Genomic DNA, 17,560 nt, shown 5'->3' on the forward strand with positions numbered 1-17,560 from the left:
CTCTCGTCAATGCAGGTTGCTGGGGCGCTATCAGCCATTGTTATTCTTTTCATCACCCTGTGGATTGGAGCTCTGTTTGAAGACCTGCCCAAGGTGCGTTTGCGCCTGTGCATATGTCATGTGCTCGTATAAGATAGAAGTGAAAAAGGTATGACTTTTTATTAGTATTTCTGTGAGATGTGGATCATCTTCAGAATTGTAGATGCAGAATATTCATGAGTATTTTTATAAATGGGGAACAAATGGTGGGCCATCAACCACTTAAAGTTGCACTAAAGTTGCTTTTGTGTTTTGTTTCAAAATAAATTAAGTATGTTTGAAGGTAAGTGCTGAAAACGTGCAAAGACTGAGAACAATTAGTACTCAATCTGCCAAATGTGGAACATCACGTGACCAGCACGGGATCGCTGACTTGCTGTGCATGCTATGCTAACAATCATAATTAGTAGGGCTGCACGATATCATCGTCATCGCGTGTGCGCAATAGACACATTGCAGCGTCTGCTGCGATGTTGGTGTACTGTAATACACAGTGATTCAACTGTAATATTAATAGTGACCAGCAGAGGGACCTTGCTCCTTGGACATGCTCAAAAGATTAACAGATTGTACCATACACCTGCTGCATTTCCTATTTCGCTGGTCAGAATGTACCGAGGCAGCTGCGTGAGTGTGCAAGGTGGATTCAGTGACACTGCGTAAATGTAGTAGTTCAAAGTTCAGTTCATCGTTCCAAAAACTTCAGTTTATAGCTCATAATTCAAAATTTTTACGAAGTTCACCGGTTCAAAAACAAACTAGTTTATTTTTTTTCTTTCTTCTTCGATATGTTGCTGGCAGCACAGCGGTCGACTGGTTAGCACATCTGCCTCACAGTTCTGAGGACCCAGGTTCAAATGTGGCCTCGCCTGTGTGGAGTTTGCATCTTCTCCCTGTGCTTGCGTGGGTACTTCGGTTTCTTCCCACATCCCTAAAACATGCGTAGTAGATTAATTGAAGACTCTCAATTGCCCGTAGGTGTGAATGTGAGTTCAAATGGTTGTTTGTTTCTATGTGCCCTGCGATTGGCTGGTGACCAGTTCATGGTGTACCTTGCCTCTCACCCGAAGATAGCTGGGATAGGTTGCAGCACGCCTGCGACCCTAGTGAGGATAAGCGGTATGGAAAAATGGACGAATATGTTGCTGATGGGCTATTACCCTCAAAATCCTGGTATTTAATTTCCCCATTGTTGCCACTAGTAACCAGCTGTAGCTAAAGCATTCTGATACAAGTAATAATTTTCTTTGTAATCCAGTTTTACAATTATGTACTGTATTACAAAAAAACACATTCAGTCCCATTTACGCAGTGTCCCTGAAGGCACCTCACGCACTCAAGCAGCTTCCGCATGCCTGCCTAGTTTCATTCTGGAGCATAACAAAATGCAGCAGTTGTACAATCTTTTAATCTTTTGAGCATGTCCAAAAGCGTCCGTCTGACGATCACTTTTAATATTACAGTTGATTCACTGTATATTACAGTACATGAACATCGATGTGACTATTGCGCGCACGTACGTCGGTATGACGATGCTCAAACCAAATATAGTGCAGCCCTCATCTATACCATCCATCCATCCATTTCCTGAGCTGCTTCTCCTCACGAGGGTCGCGGGCGTGCTGGAGCCTATCCCAGCTGTCATCGGGCAGGAGGCGGGGTACACCCTGAACTGGTTGCCAGCCAATCGCAGGCCACACATAAACAAACAACCATGTGCACTCACATTCACACCTACGGGTAATTTAGAGTTGTCAATTAACCTACCATGCATGTTTTTGGGATGTGGGAGGAAACCGGAGTACCCGGAGAAAACCCACGCTGGCACGGGGAGAACATGCAAACTCCACACAGGTGGGCCCGGGGATTGAACCCTGGTCCTCAGAGCTTTGAGGCAGACGCTCTAACCAGTCGTCCACCGTGCTGCCCTAATCTATACGCATTTAAAAAAAAAAAAACAACAACAAAACAAAAACTAAAACTACACAGTTCGTATGGAGAGAACATGAGCGCATATCGACACAGGTGATTGATCAACAACCTTCAAGTGTAGAGGCAGCCACTCCACAAAACCTGAGTCATACACAAGCCGATCATTCTGTTGTTTTACAGTCGAAATTGTATTCAAGTTATCACATGCACCTTGTGTGGTGCATCATGAATCATCATACTCCATTTTTTTTGACTCACTATTTGTGTTGGCGAGACAAAAGCAACAAATGCCTTAGGCACTACTGTTTTTATTTTATTTTTTATTACTATTAAGAACATTCGTAATGTTGTTGTTGTTGTTTTTAATGCAGGCAATGCTGGCTGCCATCATTTATGTGAACCTACATGGTATGATGAAGCAATTCATGGACATACCTGCACTGTGGAGGAGTAACAAAACAGACATGGTAAGTCGAAAAAAGGGTCGTCAGGTAAAGTCGAAGCTAATCAATCCAAACAGTTTGTTTAGATTTTGAAACAAATTTTTGCAAGGGAAGTAATGGAACTTGAATGAACGTTTTAATCCTGCCCCACCTGTCAAGTGTATAATTAAATCACCTCGTAAAGCTTTTGTTAACTGCATGCCTGTTTCTGCTATTTTTAAGCCTCTGATATGCGACGCATACTCGGCTTTCCAAGAGTGAAACATATTAAACGTATCAAGGTGCAGGGTGAACAGAGGTGGACTGGCCATCGGGCAGATGCCGGTGGGCCAGCAGTCCTCTGGGGCCAATTGCAATGTTGGTGGGGGCAATGCTTGTGTGTGTACGTGTGTGTGCGTGCGTGTGCGCGTGCATATATATATATATATATATATATATATATATATATATATATATATATATATACATACACACACACACACATATACACTCACATGCAGTATATAGGGACCTATATATGTACAACTCCAATTCCAATGAAGTTGGGGCGTTTAACATAAATAAAAACAGAATACAATGATTTGCAAATCATGTTCAACCTATATTTAATTGAATACACTACAAAGACAAGATATTTAATATTCAAACCGATAAACTTTATTGTTTTAGCAAATAATCATTAACATAGAATTTTATGGCTGCAACACGTTCCAAAAAAGCTGGGACAGGTGACAAAAAAGACTGAGAAAGTTGAGGAATGCTCATCAAACACCTGTTTGGAACATCCCACAGGTGAACAGGCTAATTGAGAACAGGTGGGTCCGATGATTGGGTATAAAAGGAGCTTCCCTGAATTGCTAAGTCATTCACAAGCAAAGATGGGGCGAGGTTCACCTCTTTGTGAACAAGTGCGTGAGAAAATAGTCGACCAGTTTAAGGACAATTTTCATCAACGTACAATTGCAAGGAATTTAGGGATTTCATCATCTACGGTCCATAATATCATCAAAAGGTTCAGAGAATCTGCAGAAATCGCTGCATGTAAGCGGCAAGGCCGAAAACCAACATTGAATGCCCGTGACCTTCGATCCCTGAGGCGGCACTGCATCAAAAACCGACATCAATGTGTAAAGAATATCACCACATGGGCTCCTGAACACTTCAGGAAACCAATGTCAGTAAATACAGTTCGGCACTACATCCGTCAGTGCAACTTGAAACTCTACTATGCAAAGCAAAAGCCATTTATCAACAACACCCAGAAACACCGCCAGCTTCTCTGGGTCCGAGCTCATCTAAGATGGACTGATGCAAAGTGGAAAAGTGTACTGTGGTCCGACGAGTCCACATTTCAAATTGTTTTTTGAAATTGTGGACGTCGTGTCCTTTGTGCCAAAGAGGAAAAGAACCATCCGGACTGTTATGGACGCAAAGTTCAAAAGCCAGCATCTGTGATGGTATGGGGCTGTCTTAGTACCAATGGCACTTACATGGGTAACTTACACATCTGTGAAGGCACCATTAATGCTGAAAGGTACATATAGGTTTTGGAGAAACATATGCTGCCATCCAAGCAACGTCTTTTTCATGGATGCCCCTGCTTATTTCAGCAAGACAATGCCAAACCACATTCTGCATGTGTTACAAAAGCGTGGCTTTGTAGTAAAAGAGTGTCGGTACTGGACTGGCCTGCCTGCAGTCCAGACCTGTCTCCCATTGAAAATGTGTGGCACATTATGAAGCGTAAAATACGACAACGGAAACCCCGGACTGTTGAACAGCTGAAGCTGTACATAAAGCAAGAATGGGAAATAATTCCATCTACAAAGCTTCAACAATTAGTGTCCTCAGTTCCCAAACATTTATTGAATGTTGTTAAAAGAAAAGGTGATGTAACACAGTGGTAAACATGACCCCGTCCCAGCTTTTTTGGAACGTGTTGCAGCCATTAAATTCTAAGTTAATGATTATTTGCTAAAAACAATCAAGTTTATCAGTTTGAACATTACATATCTTGTCTTTGTAGTGTATTCAATTAAATATAGGTCAAACATGATTTGCAAATCATTGTATTCTGTTTTTATTTATGTTTAACACAACATCCCATTTCATTGGAATTGGGGTTGTGTGTATATATATATATATATATATATATATATATATATATGCAAAGCAATATATATATATATAGGGACATATATACACACACTTATATAAATATATACAGCGGCTGATATAAGTATTTAACACGTCACCGTTTTTCTCACTAAATATACTTCCAAAGGTGCTATTGGCCTGAAAATTTCACCAGATGTTGGGAACAACCCAAGTAATCCATACATACAAAGAAAGTAGAACAAATAAACCCAGAAATTAAGTTGTGTGTAAAAATGTGAAATGACAGGGGGAAAAGTATTGATCACATGAAGAAAGAGAGGTGCAAAAAGGCATGGAAACCCAACACCTAAAATCTATCAATAATCAAATGGCAATCCAGCATTTTGTCAGTGCAAATGAATATCAGCTGGTTCAGTCCTAATTGAGGGCCTACAAAAAGCTCTCATTGCCAAGGTGTGAGTCAAGACACATCTCATGATGGGTAAGAGCAGAGAGCTGTCTCAAGACCATTGCAAACTAATTGTTGCAAAACATAATGATGGGATTGGTTACAGGCGCATAGCTAAGATTCTGAACGTTCCAGTGAGCACGGTTGGGGCCATAATACGTAAGTGGAAAGCCAATCATACCACCATAAATTTGTCTCGATCAGGTGCTCCTCGCAAAATTTCTGAAAGAGGAGTGCAAAGAATAATCAGAAGAGTTGTCCAAGAGCCAAGGACCACCTATGGAGAGCTTCAAAAAGACCTGGAATTAGCAGGTACTACTATTACAAGGAAAACAGTGAGCAATGTCCTCTGCCGCCATGGCCTAGATGCACGCTCACCACGCAAGACCCCATTGCTGAAAAAAAAAGCATGTCAACGCTCGTTTAAAGTTTGCTGTACAACATTTGGACAAGCCAGTTAAATACTGGGAGAATATATTCTGATCTGAGGAAAGCAATATTGAACTGTTTGGATACCATAATGCACACAATATTTGAAGGAGAAATGGCACTGCACAAAGTTCGAGAAAGTCAACCTTCACTGCAGCCCTCCACCAGTCGGGGCGTTATGGCAGAGTGGCCCAACGGAAGCCTCTTCTCAGTGCAAGACACATGAAAGCCCGCATGGAGTTTGCTAAAAAACACCTGAAGGTCTCCAAGATGGTGAGAAATAAGATTCTCTGGTCTGATAAGACCAAGATAGAAACTGTTGGCCTTAATTCTAAGTGGCATGTGTGGAGAAAACCAGGTACTGCTCATCACCTGTCCAATAAAGTCCCAACAGTGAAACATGGTGGTGGCAGCATCATGCTGTGGGGGTGTTTTTCAGCTGCAGGGACAGGGAGACTGGTTGCAATCGAAGAAAATATGAATGCGGCCAAGTACAGGGATATCCTGGACGAAAACCTTCTCCAGAGTGCTCAAGACTTCAGACTGAGCCGAAGGTTCACCTTCCAACAAGACAATGACTAAGCACACAGCGAAAATAATGGAGTGGCTTCAGAACAACTCCGCGACTGTTCTTGAATGGCCCGGCCACAGCCCTGACTTAAACCCAATTGAGCATCTCTGGAGAGACCTGTAAATGGCTGTCCACCAATGTTCACCATCCAACCTGACAGAACTGGAGAGGATCTGCAAGGAGGAATGGCAGAGGATCCCCAAATCCAGGTGTGAAAAATAGTAGTAATAATAGTAATGAGTTTGATGTGATGGAGCTAGCATCCATTACGTGTCTTTTGCAATTGCGATTGATCTCTCGTGACATTGTAATATTGCATGCTCACCGAAAATCTGGTAGCTGTGGCACCATATTCTGATAAATGAGCAAAGCGTTAATGCTGAGAAGTGTTGGATGAGGAGCAAGTGTCCATTTTAGGCTACGTCATAGTATTTGAGATTTTTAGTTTAAAGGTGTGTTCAAAGGCTGCATAGTAGGTTTAACTAGTAGCAACTATGGTGCAATTAAAAATGAAGTTCATAAAGCATCCCTGGTTTTGCCTGATATAAATACATTTTATAGCATTTTTAAGGCAGGGAGTACCTTTTAACTTGAAGCCTGAGCCGCAATACTGTATCAGAAATATCCAGAAAATATATATTATAAACGATTTCAATAAAAGGGTTAAAGAATCAATTAAACTAAACAGAGCACACCAAAAGTGGTGGCATTAACAATAGGCATTAAACTGGTGTTTAGGATGTTGATGATGCATTACGTTTGAAATAGAATGTACCTTTTTTATTTTATTTTTTTATTTTTTTTTAAATTAATTATTTATTTATTTATTTAAATACGATGCTGCGAGCCGGCACGGTGGACGACAGGTTAGCACATCTGCCTTACAGTTCTGGGGACCGGGGTTCCCTCTTTGTGGCACTTTCAATAATTTTTTCAATAATAATAATAATAATTTCAATAATTTGACGTACAGTGCTTTTACTCTTTGCTACCTTTCCTCTGATGACTGCTGCATGTTTTCCTTCCCAGCCATTGTATACACAGGATCGAATGAGTAAATCCCTCGCTCTCAATATCTGTCAGCCAGCAGGTCATTGTATTAGCAGGCAACTTGTTATTGTAGCTTCAACATCACTTCCACTCTGCAATGGACAATGATTTCGCCCAACATGGTGCCTCCCTTACGTTGCTTATTCGTTTTAATTCTTATTCCGCGAATGCAAAATTAATCCAAGTACAGTTTTTTCACTAGTGCTGATGTATACTTGCTTTGAATGTTTGGGGTTTAGTTCCCTTTTAACTTCGATAACCAACCTCAGGGGCAATTGACTTTAGAGCTTCCAAGCTCCAAGCTGTGCTTACTCTGGAGAATTGAGTTAGTTTGAGAAAAAAAAAATAATCTTGATTTCTCTATTTAACTCTACCACTGGTTGTTGGCCTTACACAATTTCGTGTTGTGATGTTTTCCTTCCAGATGGTCTGGGTTGCCACTTTCCTGCTTACTCTGCTGTTGAACCCTGACCTGGGACTTATTGCTGCTATTGGCTTCTCAATGCTTACAGTCATCTTCAGGACACAGCTGTAGGAAATGTATAATAATATATAATGTACAGTATATGTACAAGTAATGCATTTAAATTTTCTGTTATTTTTGTGTTTTTCTAGACCAAAGTACTCCAGATTAGGGCAGGTTCCAAACACAGAAGTATATTGGCCTTTGGAGGACACCAATCACGTAAGAAATATACTATTTATATATATTTATGATATAGTTAAGAAATATAATTTACCAATTTGCTGTGCTTAATAATGTAAATACCTGTCCAGGACAACATTCTATTTCTTCATATTGAAGCATTTTTTTTAGCACATTTCCTTGACTGAAGATTGAGTGTCCAGACAGTCAACACACAATTGTCACACCTTTGGTTTCCAAGTGACCATATGCAATGTCCGCCTGCCACTACACAAACATGCAAATGTGCTTTGTGGTATTCTGGCCTACCTGTGATACCAGTAAAATGTTACTTAGTAACGCAGTACTCTAATATAATACCTTTTTTTGGTAATGAGTAATCTAACGAGTTACTATTTCCAGACCAGTGTAGCGTATATTGCCGTTTGGATAAAAGATAATTTATTTAAGAAATAAATTAATCGAAGCAGCAATGCCTGCCTTGCTTCCGGTTTAGCGTGATTTGACGATTAACGTTAGAAATCAAGCTATTTTGTCTCGTAGAGGGCACCACGTCACTTTTTATATTTATAAAATTTAGGAAAACGTGACGACAAACCTTTTATCAGTCTCATTATCTAAAGGTTGCTACATTTTATGAAATATGATTCCTAGATGACAGAGGTCTCCTTATTAAACTCAAAACACAACAAGGAGTAGAATGTTATGGAATATTTAATGACATCTACAAGGGATCTATAGGGAAACACACAGAGTGTAACTACAGGAAAAAAAATAACACTAATACTGATGAAAGAAAGAAACATAGGTGCACGAAAAGCGAACTGGAACACCGTGTTGCTGGAATAAAGTTGAAAATGTGAGCATTTAATGCGTTCAGTCCAGACGAGAGAGAGAGAGCAAAGTTGGGATGTTGTGTGAAGCTAGTAATTTCCCTGAAATTATTAGGCACTAATATTGTACATCGTAGCAACGCTTGTCGTGTGTACTCACGACCGTAGATCAGCTGGTCGGTGGTTATGGTCTTTCTACGGACATCTCAGGAGGAAAACGAAGCAGGTTTAGGTGTAGAAAAATGTGGAGAAAAATAAAACAAAAACAAAAGAGGTAACAACAGTAGCAAAGAAAGTAGAAGTCACGATTGAATATTGTTATTGTAGCTCATCATTCACAGAGTTTGAAGAATATATGCCAGAGTATTGTTATATTGCCTGTTTGTATGTGTTTATACAGCGTTTGTGTAACAATATTAATTATTTTGAGAGAAATAAGTGGTGCGGGTTTAATGCTAATCTTCGTTAGCTCGCCAATGGTGATTTTCAATCAAGTGTGTTAGCTTTGACCTAGCGATTTTTATGAACAAAAATGAAGAAGGAAACTAAGTCTGTGATGTATTTGTACATTCAATAGGTGTAATTCTTGTGTTATGTGTGTTTAGTTTTACAGTGATTTTCAACTGGAGTGTCAGTAAATGACTTTAAGCAAGCAACATTCACACTTAAACCTTACTACGTTCCGAAATTCACTCCAAGTGCGCTCTCTCCACTCCGGAACGTTCAGAAACTCAGAGCGTTGTTGGAGTTTGCCGTTCGGTTATTCAGAGCGCCACACTCCTGCCACTATGACGGAGGCGACAGAGCGGCCGGAGCGTCAGGCAGGACGAGATGTTTACAGGCAGAACTGACACATTCAATATGGCGGTCGCAGCCAATGGTCAACACGCTCGTTCATAAATTTATAGACAATGGAGCGCCATTAAATAGCCAGAATATGGGATCGTTAAAGTTTTTTTTGCTATCTAGACTTCCATATAGTGACACTCTAACATGGATTTAGTATAAAAGTGTTAATTTCATTTTTAAAAAAGACCTTGGTTTTGTCATTCGAGTGTCCAGAAAAGGCCCCTCTGACAGCGCTGGCTTGGAAGCGGAGAGATAGGCAGAGATCTTTGCTAGTGACATAGATAAGTTTGCGATATTCGAATGACCTGATTTCAAAAAACGTCTGGAACTCAGGAATGCATGGACAATTTTAATTCATATTTCACGTTTACTGAGGCAACATAGAGACATTATTACATACCAAATACTAGAAAAAGTTTGTTTGGTAAAATATGGCACCTTTAAACAGTAGTTGTAGTCAAGGGTCTACTGAATACATTTAGTGGCATCTGAATGCAAATAATATTTGTTATGATTTTTCCACTGTGTGATCTAAAGAGAATTTGGGTGAGGCTAAAAGAAAACATTTGAACAAAATTTACTCAGGCATAGAAAGTCACATTGCAACCGACACTGAAATTCTATACTTGGAGGTAGAATTAACTAAACTTAATTTAATGGAGCCATATATCGATCAGATAGAGCTGATGGATCCATATTATTTTATTTTTTTTCTTTGTTTGTTAATCATCAATCTGTTAGGTGAGAGAAGTGCCCGGTATTTTGATCTTCCGATCTTCTGCTACACTCTACTTTGCCAATGCTGAGATGTATCAAGACGCTCTGGGAAAGAAGGTGCGCGCACACGCGTATACACACACACGCATTGATCCCTGTTCATCAAAGGAGTTATGTTCCAGACCTACCCGCGATAGGTGAAAATATGCATTATCGAGATACTGTATAAAAAATGTTTTTAAGATAGCTTGTCACCAAAAAGGCGGCACGTTGGAGAACTGGTTAGCACATCTGCCTCACAGTTCTGAGTTCCCGCCTGTGTGGAGTTTGCATGTTTTCCCCGTGCCTGCATGGGTTTTCTCTGGGTACTCTGGTTTCCTCCCACATCCCAAAAATATGCATGGTAGGTTGATTGAAGACTCTAAATTGCCCTTAGGTGTGAATGTGAGTGCGACTGGTTGTTTGTTTATATGTGCCCTGCTATTGGCTGCCGACCAGTTCAGGGTGTACCCCGCCTCTCGCCCGAAGATAGCTGGGATAGGCTCCAGCACGGCCGTGGTCCCTTGTGAGTCCAACACAGTCCGCGGTCCATTTGCGGCCCACCGTCCATTTTTAGTGGCCTCCAGCATATAATGAAAAAATAAACATTTGATATAGTCCACAATGCTATTGGGTGTGAGGTGTTGAAAAAGGGGGCATTGGTTTCATGTCAAGCTTATCGAGATATGCAAGAAACTATCCATCCATTTTCTGTACCGCTTTATCCTCGCAAGGGTCGCAGGCCTGCTAGAGCTTGTCCCAGCTATTATCGGGCGAGAGGCAGGGTACACCCTGAACTGGTCGCCAGCAAACAAACAACCATTCGCGCACACATTCACATCTAAGGACAATTTAGAGTCTTCAATCAACCTACCATTGATACTATAATATTTTAGTCTAAACCTTAAAATACCCCTTCCTCACACTATAATCACATTGAAACTGATTGAAACACACTTTTAAACACATTTCAATTGTCTTTCAACACAAAAATTTTTTTTAATCTATTTTTAACAGAACAAAATCTACAATATAGTTGGACTGTGATAGGTGAACCGTGATATAGTGGGAGATGATGCTACTTGTGTTAATATGGACACCATCCTTCCACAAAGTTATTTATGCTCAATTTTCTGTATTCTTACGAACATTACGTCTGCAACATAATTCACAATGCCAAGTCTGTTCTCCACATTGCTTTTGTTTGGAAACAGAAAAAACAGATCTAAGAAAAACATACTGACAAAAGACAATTATAGGTCCAATTTATGTACGTGTCAACTTGTCAGGAAGACAGGCGATGGGGGAGCTTTTTTGCTTTCCTATCTTGGGAACACAAATAAGCTTTCAGAGAAATGTCACTCACTGACAGATGACAGGAGATCTGTTGTAGCAAAATTTCATTTACACTTTCATGAGGAAGTCAATGCTTGCATACATTCATCCATCCATGCATCCATCCATCCATTTTCTGTACTGCTTCATCCATCCATCCATGCATCCATCCATTTTCTGTACTGCTTTATCCTCACAAAGGTCGCGCAGGTGTGCTGGAGCCTATCCCAGCTATCTTCAGCCGAGAGGCGGGGTACACCTTGTACTGGTCGCCAGCCAATCGCAGGACACACACTGTATAAGCAAACAACCATTCGTGCACACATTGACACCTAAGGGCAATTTAGAGTTTCCAATCAACCTACCATGCATGTTTTTGGGATGTGGGAGGAAACCGGAGTGCCCGGAGAAAACCCACGCAGGCACGGGGAGAACATGCAAACTCCACACAGGCGGGGCCAGGATTTGAACCCCCGGTCCTCAGAACTGTGCTAACCAGATGTGCGAACCAGTCGGTCACCGTGCCGCCTCATACATTGATCATTGAGCATAATTCAATGGACTGTCCTTGTCCCATAACAACGTGATGCGTAAAGAAATAGGGTAGAAATTTAGAGAAAATGCTTCAAATTTTCATCATGCAGTTTATCAAATATGTAAATAAAAAGTGGCACCAACCCAAAAAATTGGGAAAGAGGACAAAGATACAGTAGTACTGAAATCTATTTTAAAAATGTGGTCACATACTTAACTCAACAATCTTGAACCTGAATAAAACAAAATGTCTCAACATCAGCTCTCAGGCTGTAAAAAAATATTTTTTAACTGTTTTTTTGTTTGTGTTTGGACCCTTTTATAAAGGCATCAGTGATGGTTAAAGAGACAAATGACGCTATAACTAAAGTCATCAAACGTAAATTTCGTATTACGTTTTATTGTATTTTTACTGTACATTGAAAAAAATCTAATTTTTAAGTTTGACACCTCTTACAAAGTATCTATTTTTTATTAGTCATTTAGTATATGCAATATATAATTTTTTGGAGACTTTTACTAAATCTATTACATAGTATATATTGAGGTTGTTCTAAGATGGTATCTTTATTAGGTTATCAGTTGATGAACTCAACTTTATTTATTAAGCCCTTTACATACAATCACAGCTGAAAACAAAGTGCGGGACACAGATAACCCAACTTTAGGAAATAAAAGAAATGTAATATAAACTATTAAAACAATAACGAAGTGAAAAACAACAAAAACACTAAAACAGATGCTGAGTCGTAAGCCCAGTTGAAAACCAGAGAATAAAAATGACATGTTTCAAGTATCTTTCTAGCTTTATCAGTCTTATCGGTTGATGAGGTGTGTGCTGAGGATTTCTAAATTAAAATTGCTCAATGAATAAACAGGAAACCACAAGAATGAAACATGAAGTGTTTATGTGTATTTAATGCACAATAGTTCTACTAAAAAGAAGTCGATCTCCCAATATTTATTTGTCTTTTGCTGATTATTTCAGTCTGGCTTTGACATCACCAAAATCCTGTCAGCGAAGAAGAAACTTGAAGCCAAAAGGAAAAAGTATGAGAAGGAAAAAGCCAAAAATCCTGCAGAGAGCAATGTGTCTGATATGGTGAGAATACCAAAAGCAAAATTCAACTGTTACAGAATTACTTTGCGTCACATATGAAACCAAATTGTGAACATTGTCCGCTAAATTGTCAATATTTTACCCTTAACCCTGTACTGTACTGTATGTTGGTTCTCATTAGCAAAGGAATAAAAAATTTCCTTGCATTTGCAACAATTTGCACACTACAGGTGGAGGAGCATGAGAAGGATGTAGCCACCATTCAAATGGATTTTGAGCTTGATCCGTCATTTCCCAGAGCCATCATCCTCGACCTCAGCCCTGTCAATTTCTTAGACACTGTGGGAGTCAAGACCTTGCATGGTGTAAGAAACTAACACATGCAGAATGGTGATGGACAGAAATTGATTGGAGATAACTGTATTTCCTCGAATAGTAGTTAAGCTTTTCAGAATCATCTCAGAAATAAGAATCATCTTTATTTGCCAAGTATGTCAAAAACACTCAAGGAATTTGTCTCCGGCAGTTGGAGCCGCTCTAGTACGACAACAATCAATTGACAGAATACTTTTGAGACATAAAAACAGTCACTGAGCAATAAAAGGTTACCAGTAATGTGGTAATGCCGATTCTTTTTTTCTTTCTTTTTGACAATTGTGCAAATGATGCAGCGTCCTCTGGTAATTTAGAGTGACTATTACAAAAATAGGCTGATGGAGTGAGCATTGTGCAAATGATGCAAGTGACTAGTTGTGCGATAATCTGGAACAATGTCAATTATGCAAATGGTCCTGTAGATTCTGATTCTGATGTACTTCGCAAGCATATGAGTGGCCAGTATTGGTCAACAGATATGTAATGCAGTGGCAAGACTACTAGTGAGTGCAGGAATAATGTATAATTGGCCCGACAGATATGTGACTACAATCTCAAGACAAAAATTGTCAGCATGTTACAATGGAATTGTGAGTTAACTCTTTAAGAAGTTAATGGCAAGAGGAAAGAAGCTGTTGATATGTCTGCTAGTTCTAGTTTGCATTGTTCGGTAGCGCCTACCTGAGGGAAGGAGCTGGAAGAGCTGGTGACCAGGATGTGGAGGGTCCAAAAGGATTTTGCATGCTCTTGTCTTAGTTCTGGCAGCGTGCAAGTCCTCATGGGTGGCTAAGGGGGTACCGACAAATTTTTCAGCAGTTTTGATTGTCCGTTGCAGTCGGAGTGTAGAACTGCCTCAACAGCTCCTGTGGCAGGCCGTGCTTCCTCAGAAGCCGCAGGAAGTACATCCTCTGCTAGGCCTTTTTGAGTATGGAGTTGATGTTGGTCTCCCACTTCAGGCCCTGAGACTGTAATTCCCAGGAACTTGAAGGTCTCAGCGGTTGACACAGGACAGTTGGACAGCCTGAGGGGCAACTGTGGCGAAGGATGCCTCCTGAAATCCACAATCATCTCTAGTCCTGAGCGTGTTCACCTCCAGGTTGTGTCAGCTGCACCACAGCTCCAGGCGCTCCAATTCCTGTCGATATCCAGATTCGTCAGCGTCTTTGATGATACCGATAACAGTGGTGTCTTCTTCAAACTTCAGTTTGACAGCCAGGTGCGTTGAGGTGCAGTCGTTCGTTTAGAGAGTCAAGAGCAGCGGCGAGAGGACGCATTCTTGGAGCGCCCTGGTGCTGGTGGTGCATGTAGATGAGGTGGTGTCCCCCAGCCTCACCTGCTGTGTCCTGCCAATCAGGATCCTCGCGTAGGTCACCGCGCCGTCGAGGTCTTCTTGGATAAAGTGCAGTCCCGTGTTGACTGCATCATCCGCACACCTGTTTGCTCGGTTGGCAAACTGCAGGGGGTCCAGCATAACTTTCCAGTAGACTATGACGAAATCACATTTCTGTTCCGAGGAGCTATGACACTTATTAGTTTCCTCCAGTTTTTCAAAACATCCATGACACTGCTTTCACACATCCAGAGCTGCCAAATTACGGAACCTCCAGATCTTGTTACGGAAATCACTGAACGTTGACGAGATCCGGCCGTAACACTGATTGCTCCAGATATTGGGAGGAAAAAATCCAGCATCTGCATTATCGGCGCGTCCACATTGAACAGCTGCTTGGTGCATGCTATTTTATTAGGCTCCCCGGCTGCCAAGCCGTAGAGACAAAAGTTCTCTTTGCGTCCGGTGTCAATGCATTTTAAATCACTAATCATCGCCTCCCTGGTAGTGAATAAGCTACACTTCTTACCATGCTTCTTAAAAGCATCATGAAGGGAGGACAAGAAGTGGATAGGCGAAGATAATGTCAAAGCCATGCTAATTGCTAAGCCGTCGTGTCATGCAGTTGCAACACATTGAAATAAGTGACTTGGTGAAACAATAGGTCTGTCTGGAACTGCGTTTTCGCGTACAGTAACCTGACCCCTACGCCCCCACCCCTTAGAAACGCTATTTCCTGGAAACCATTTTGTTAGGCTTTAGGTTGATGATATCCTGTCAGTGTGACTGACTTGCATTTAGACTGTGATGATTATGTGTTTGGATAGAATTTAAAAAAGCCTTCATTTTGAACTTCAAATCCGTGGAGTCGCTCCATTGCTGCCATTTTTTATGAGCCACAAGGCATTCAATTAATATTCTTACAATTTGCAAGGTAATGAAGCAACCTCATGTCTTGACCTTTTCTCCCTGCTGTTTTCGTCTTTTTCAGATTGTCAAAGATTACGGGGAAATTGGTGTGGAGGTGGTGCTTGCGTGTTGTCAATGTAAGTTTCCTGGCATCTCTAGGAAGCCATAGAAGTGACAAGCCAGCAAAGGGCCTTTAAATGCATACAGTACCTTTTCCATTCCCTGTCTTTCTTCTGCTCTGACATCCTCACGTCCATATCCTGTCTTTCTGTTTCTCTCTCTCAAGCTTGTGTCGTAGATAATCTGCAAACAGGCGGTTTCTTCAACGACAAAGTGACAATGTCTCGTCTCTTCGCCACCGTCCATTACGCTGTGCTTCACTGTCAGATGGTGCAAACGTACCTCTGAGGTGATGTAACAATGACACAACCAATGTTAAGGTTTTAGTCTGTAAAACAATGATTTAGATTATAATAACATAGTCATACAAATACGAATGCATTTGTATGACATATTAATGTTTAAAACATAAAACAATCTTTAACCAGTCTCATGATGATAGTGACGATTGAGGTGTAATAAACGTTGCGGCATTTATGCTCCTTAATTACACGTAAAGTGTAAAATAAAATAATGGTTTAAAAATGACATACATAAACACTCATGTATATGGGTTGATAAAACAAAAAGCTCGAGTAAATTCACCATACAAGTACATACAAATTCTTTAAACTGTTGGGCATATTTTTCACCAGCACTTGGGCTGCAGATACCGCTTCATGCTTCCACTTGTGGCGCCGACATTGAAAAAATGCCAAACAAGCCAGGAATGAACCAGAAGGGAGAGAGAAATTATCTGTGAGCTTTTCAAAAGCCGAGGTCAAACAGTTTAATTCGAAATGAGTCCTATCTTGACCTCTATTTGCTTATGTTATTTTAACTCAAATCTATTTCCCTAATTAATTTAAGCATAATTGGCGATCAAATGTTGCACAGAAGGCAACAGAATGCAAATAAAGCCATCCATAACAAAATTAAATTTGGACTTGAACATTTTTACTTTGGAGAATCTGCATCTAACACAGAACTGTGAAACTTTGTTTTACAGGAGATCACAGCAACACATTTCTGAGTGGTATGAGAGATATCATGAAGATGAAAGACAAGAGGATTATACTCACTGGACTCGCATAAGTGAGACTCGTATGCACAGGCCATTGATGGGATGAGAACCAAAACGAAAACAACAGAATGCAAATAAAAATCATTTTGGATTTACATATGTCTGTACGAACATGCCAAGTTGGAAGGAATTATAAGCAGTACAGTTAAATGAAAACGCATGGCATACTCCTATGAAATGACCAGTGACGGACCACAAACAGAATAGTTCCTAGACCATCTAGTGTATCTGTTAAAACATACCCTGAAAATTCCTGACAGACACGAAACAGTAGCTTTGCGTCCCATAATATTGTCAAGTACTGGTCAAAATTGTTACTTTTAAAATAGCAAATGCACATCGGCAAATGTGGATGGCAACCAAAATGTTGAGGTTATTTCGGGGTGGGAAATGAGCTTCATACCAAAACAAGTGAGTAAACATAATGAGAAACGTAAGAGAAAGGATGAGAAATGAAGAACTTTTCTGGCTATCCATCCATCCATTTTCTTCCGCTTAGCCGAGGTCGGGTCGTGGGGGCAGTAGCTTCATAGAAAAATAAATGGGGAAAAAATGCGTTCTGAAGGGAATTTGTCGTCATTATGCCAGTAGTGGTATAATTGGAAGATAATTAGCACAATTTCATTTGAAAAAAGTTATTAAAGTGAAATGTTACAAAATGAAGCCGATGTTATGAGTTCAACCATGATACTCAGCTGATTGATCAGTCTTCCTTTTAAA

General features: G+C 40.4%; 1 protein-coding gene across 4 annotated transcripts in view; it reads left to right on the forward strand.

Annotated features, from left to right (window-relative positions):
* LOC133481370 (solute carrier family 26 member 6) overlaps window positions 1-16,935 on the forward strand; it is a 29,634-nt gene extending 12,699 nt beyond the window's left edge. For 3 of the 4 annotated variants that reach the window (XM_061780622.1, XM_061780615.1, XM_061780631.1), the window contains exons 11-20: window positions 16-93; window positions 2,343-2,438; window positions 7,455-7,561; window positions 7,646-7,715; window positions 10,100-10,192; window positions 12,972-13,085; window positions 13,274-13,408; window positions 15,740-15,794; window positions 15,944-16,066; window positions 16,766-16,935. In XM_061780622.1, the coding sequence (XP_061636606.1) occupies window positions 16-93; window positions 2,343-2,438; window positions 7,455-7,561; window positions 7,646-7,715; window positions 10,100-10,192; window positions 12,972-13,085; window positions 13,274-13,408; window positions 15,740-15,794; window positions 15,944-16,065 (870 nt within the window). In that variant the 3' untranslated portion in view covers window position 16,066; window positions 16,766-16,935. Of the gene's footprint in view, window positions 1-15; window positions 94-2,342; window positions 2,439-7,454; window positions 7,562-7,645; window positions 7,716-10,099; window positions 10,193-12,971; window positions 13,086-13,273; window positions 13,409-15,739; window positions 15,795-15,943; window positions 16,067-16,765 lie in introns of those variants that run through there. The other variant, XM_061780638.1, reaches the window with a different exon arrangement.
* The last annotated feature ends 625 nt before the right edge of the window (window positions 16,936-17,560 follow it).

The sequence above is a fragment of the Phyllopteryx taeniolatus genome, chromosome 1, assembly GCF_024500385.1.
Source record: "Phyllopteryx taeniolatus isolate TA_2022b chromosome 1, UOR_Ptae_1.2, whole genome shotgun sequence".
Classification (NCBI taxonomy): Eukaryota; Metazoa; Chordata; class Actinopteri; order Syngnathiformes; family Syngnathidae; genus Phyllopteryx; species Phyllopteryx taeniolatus.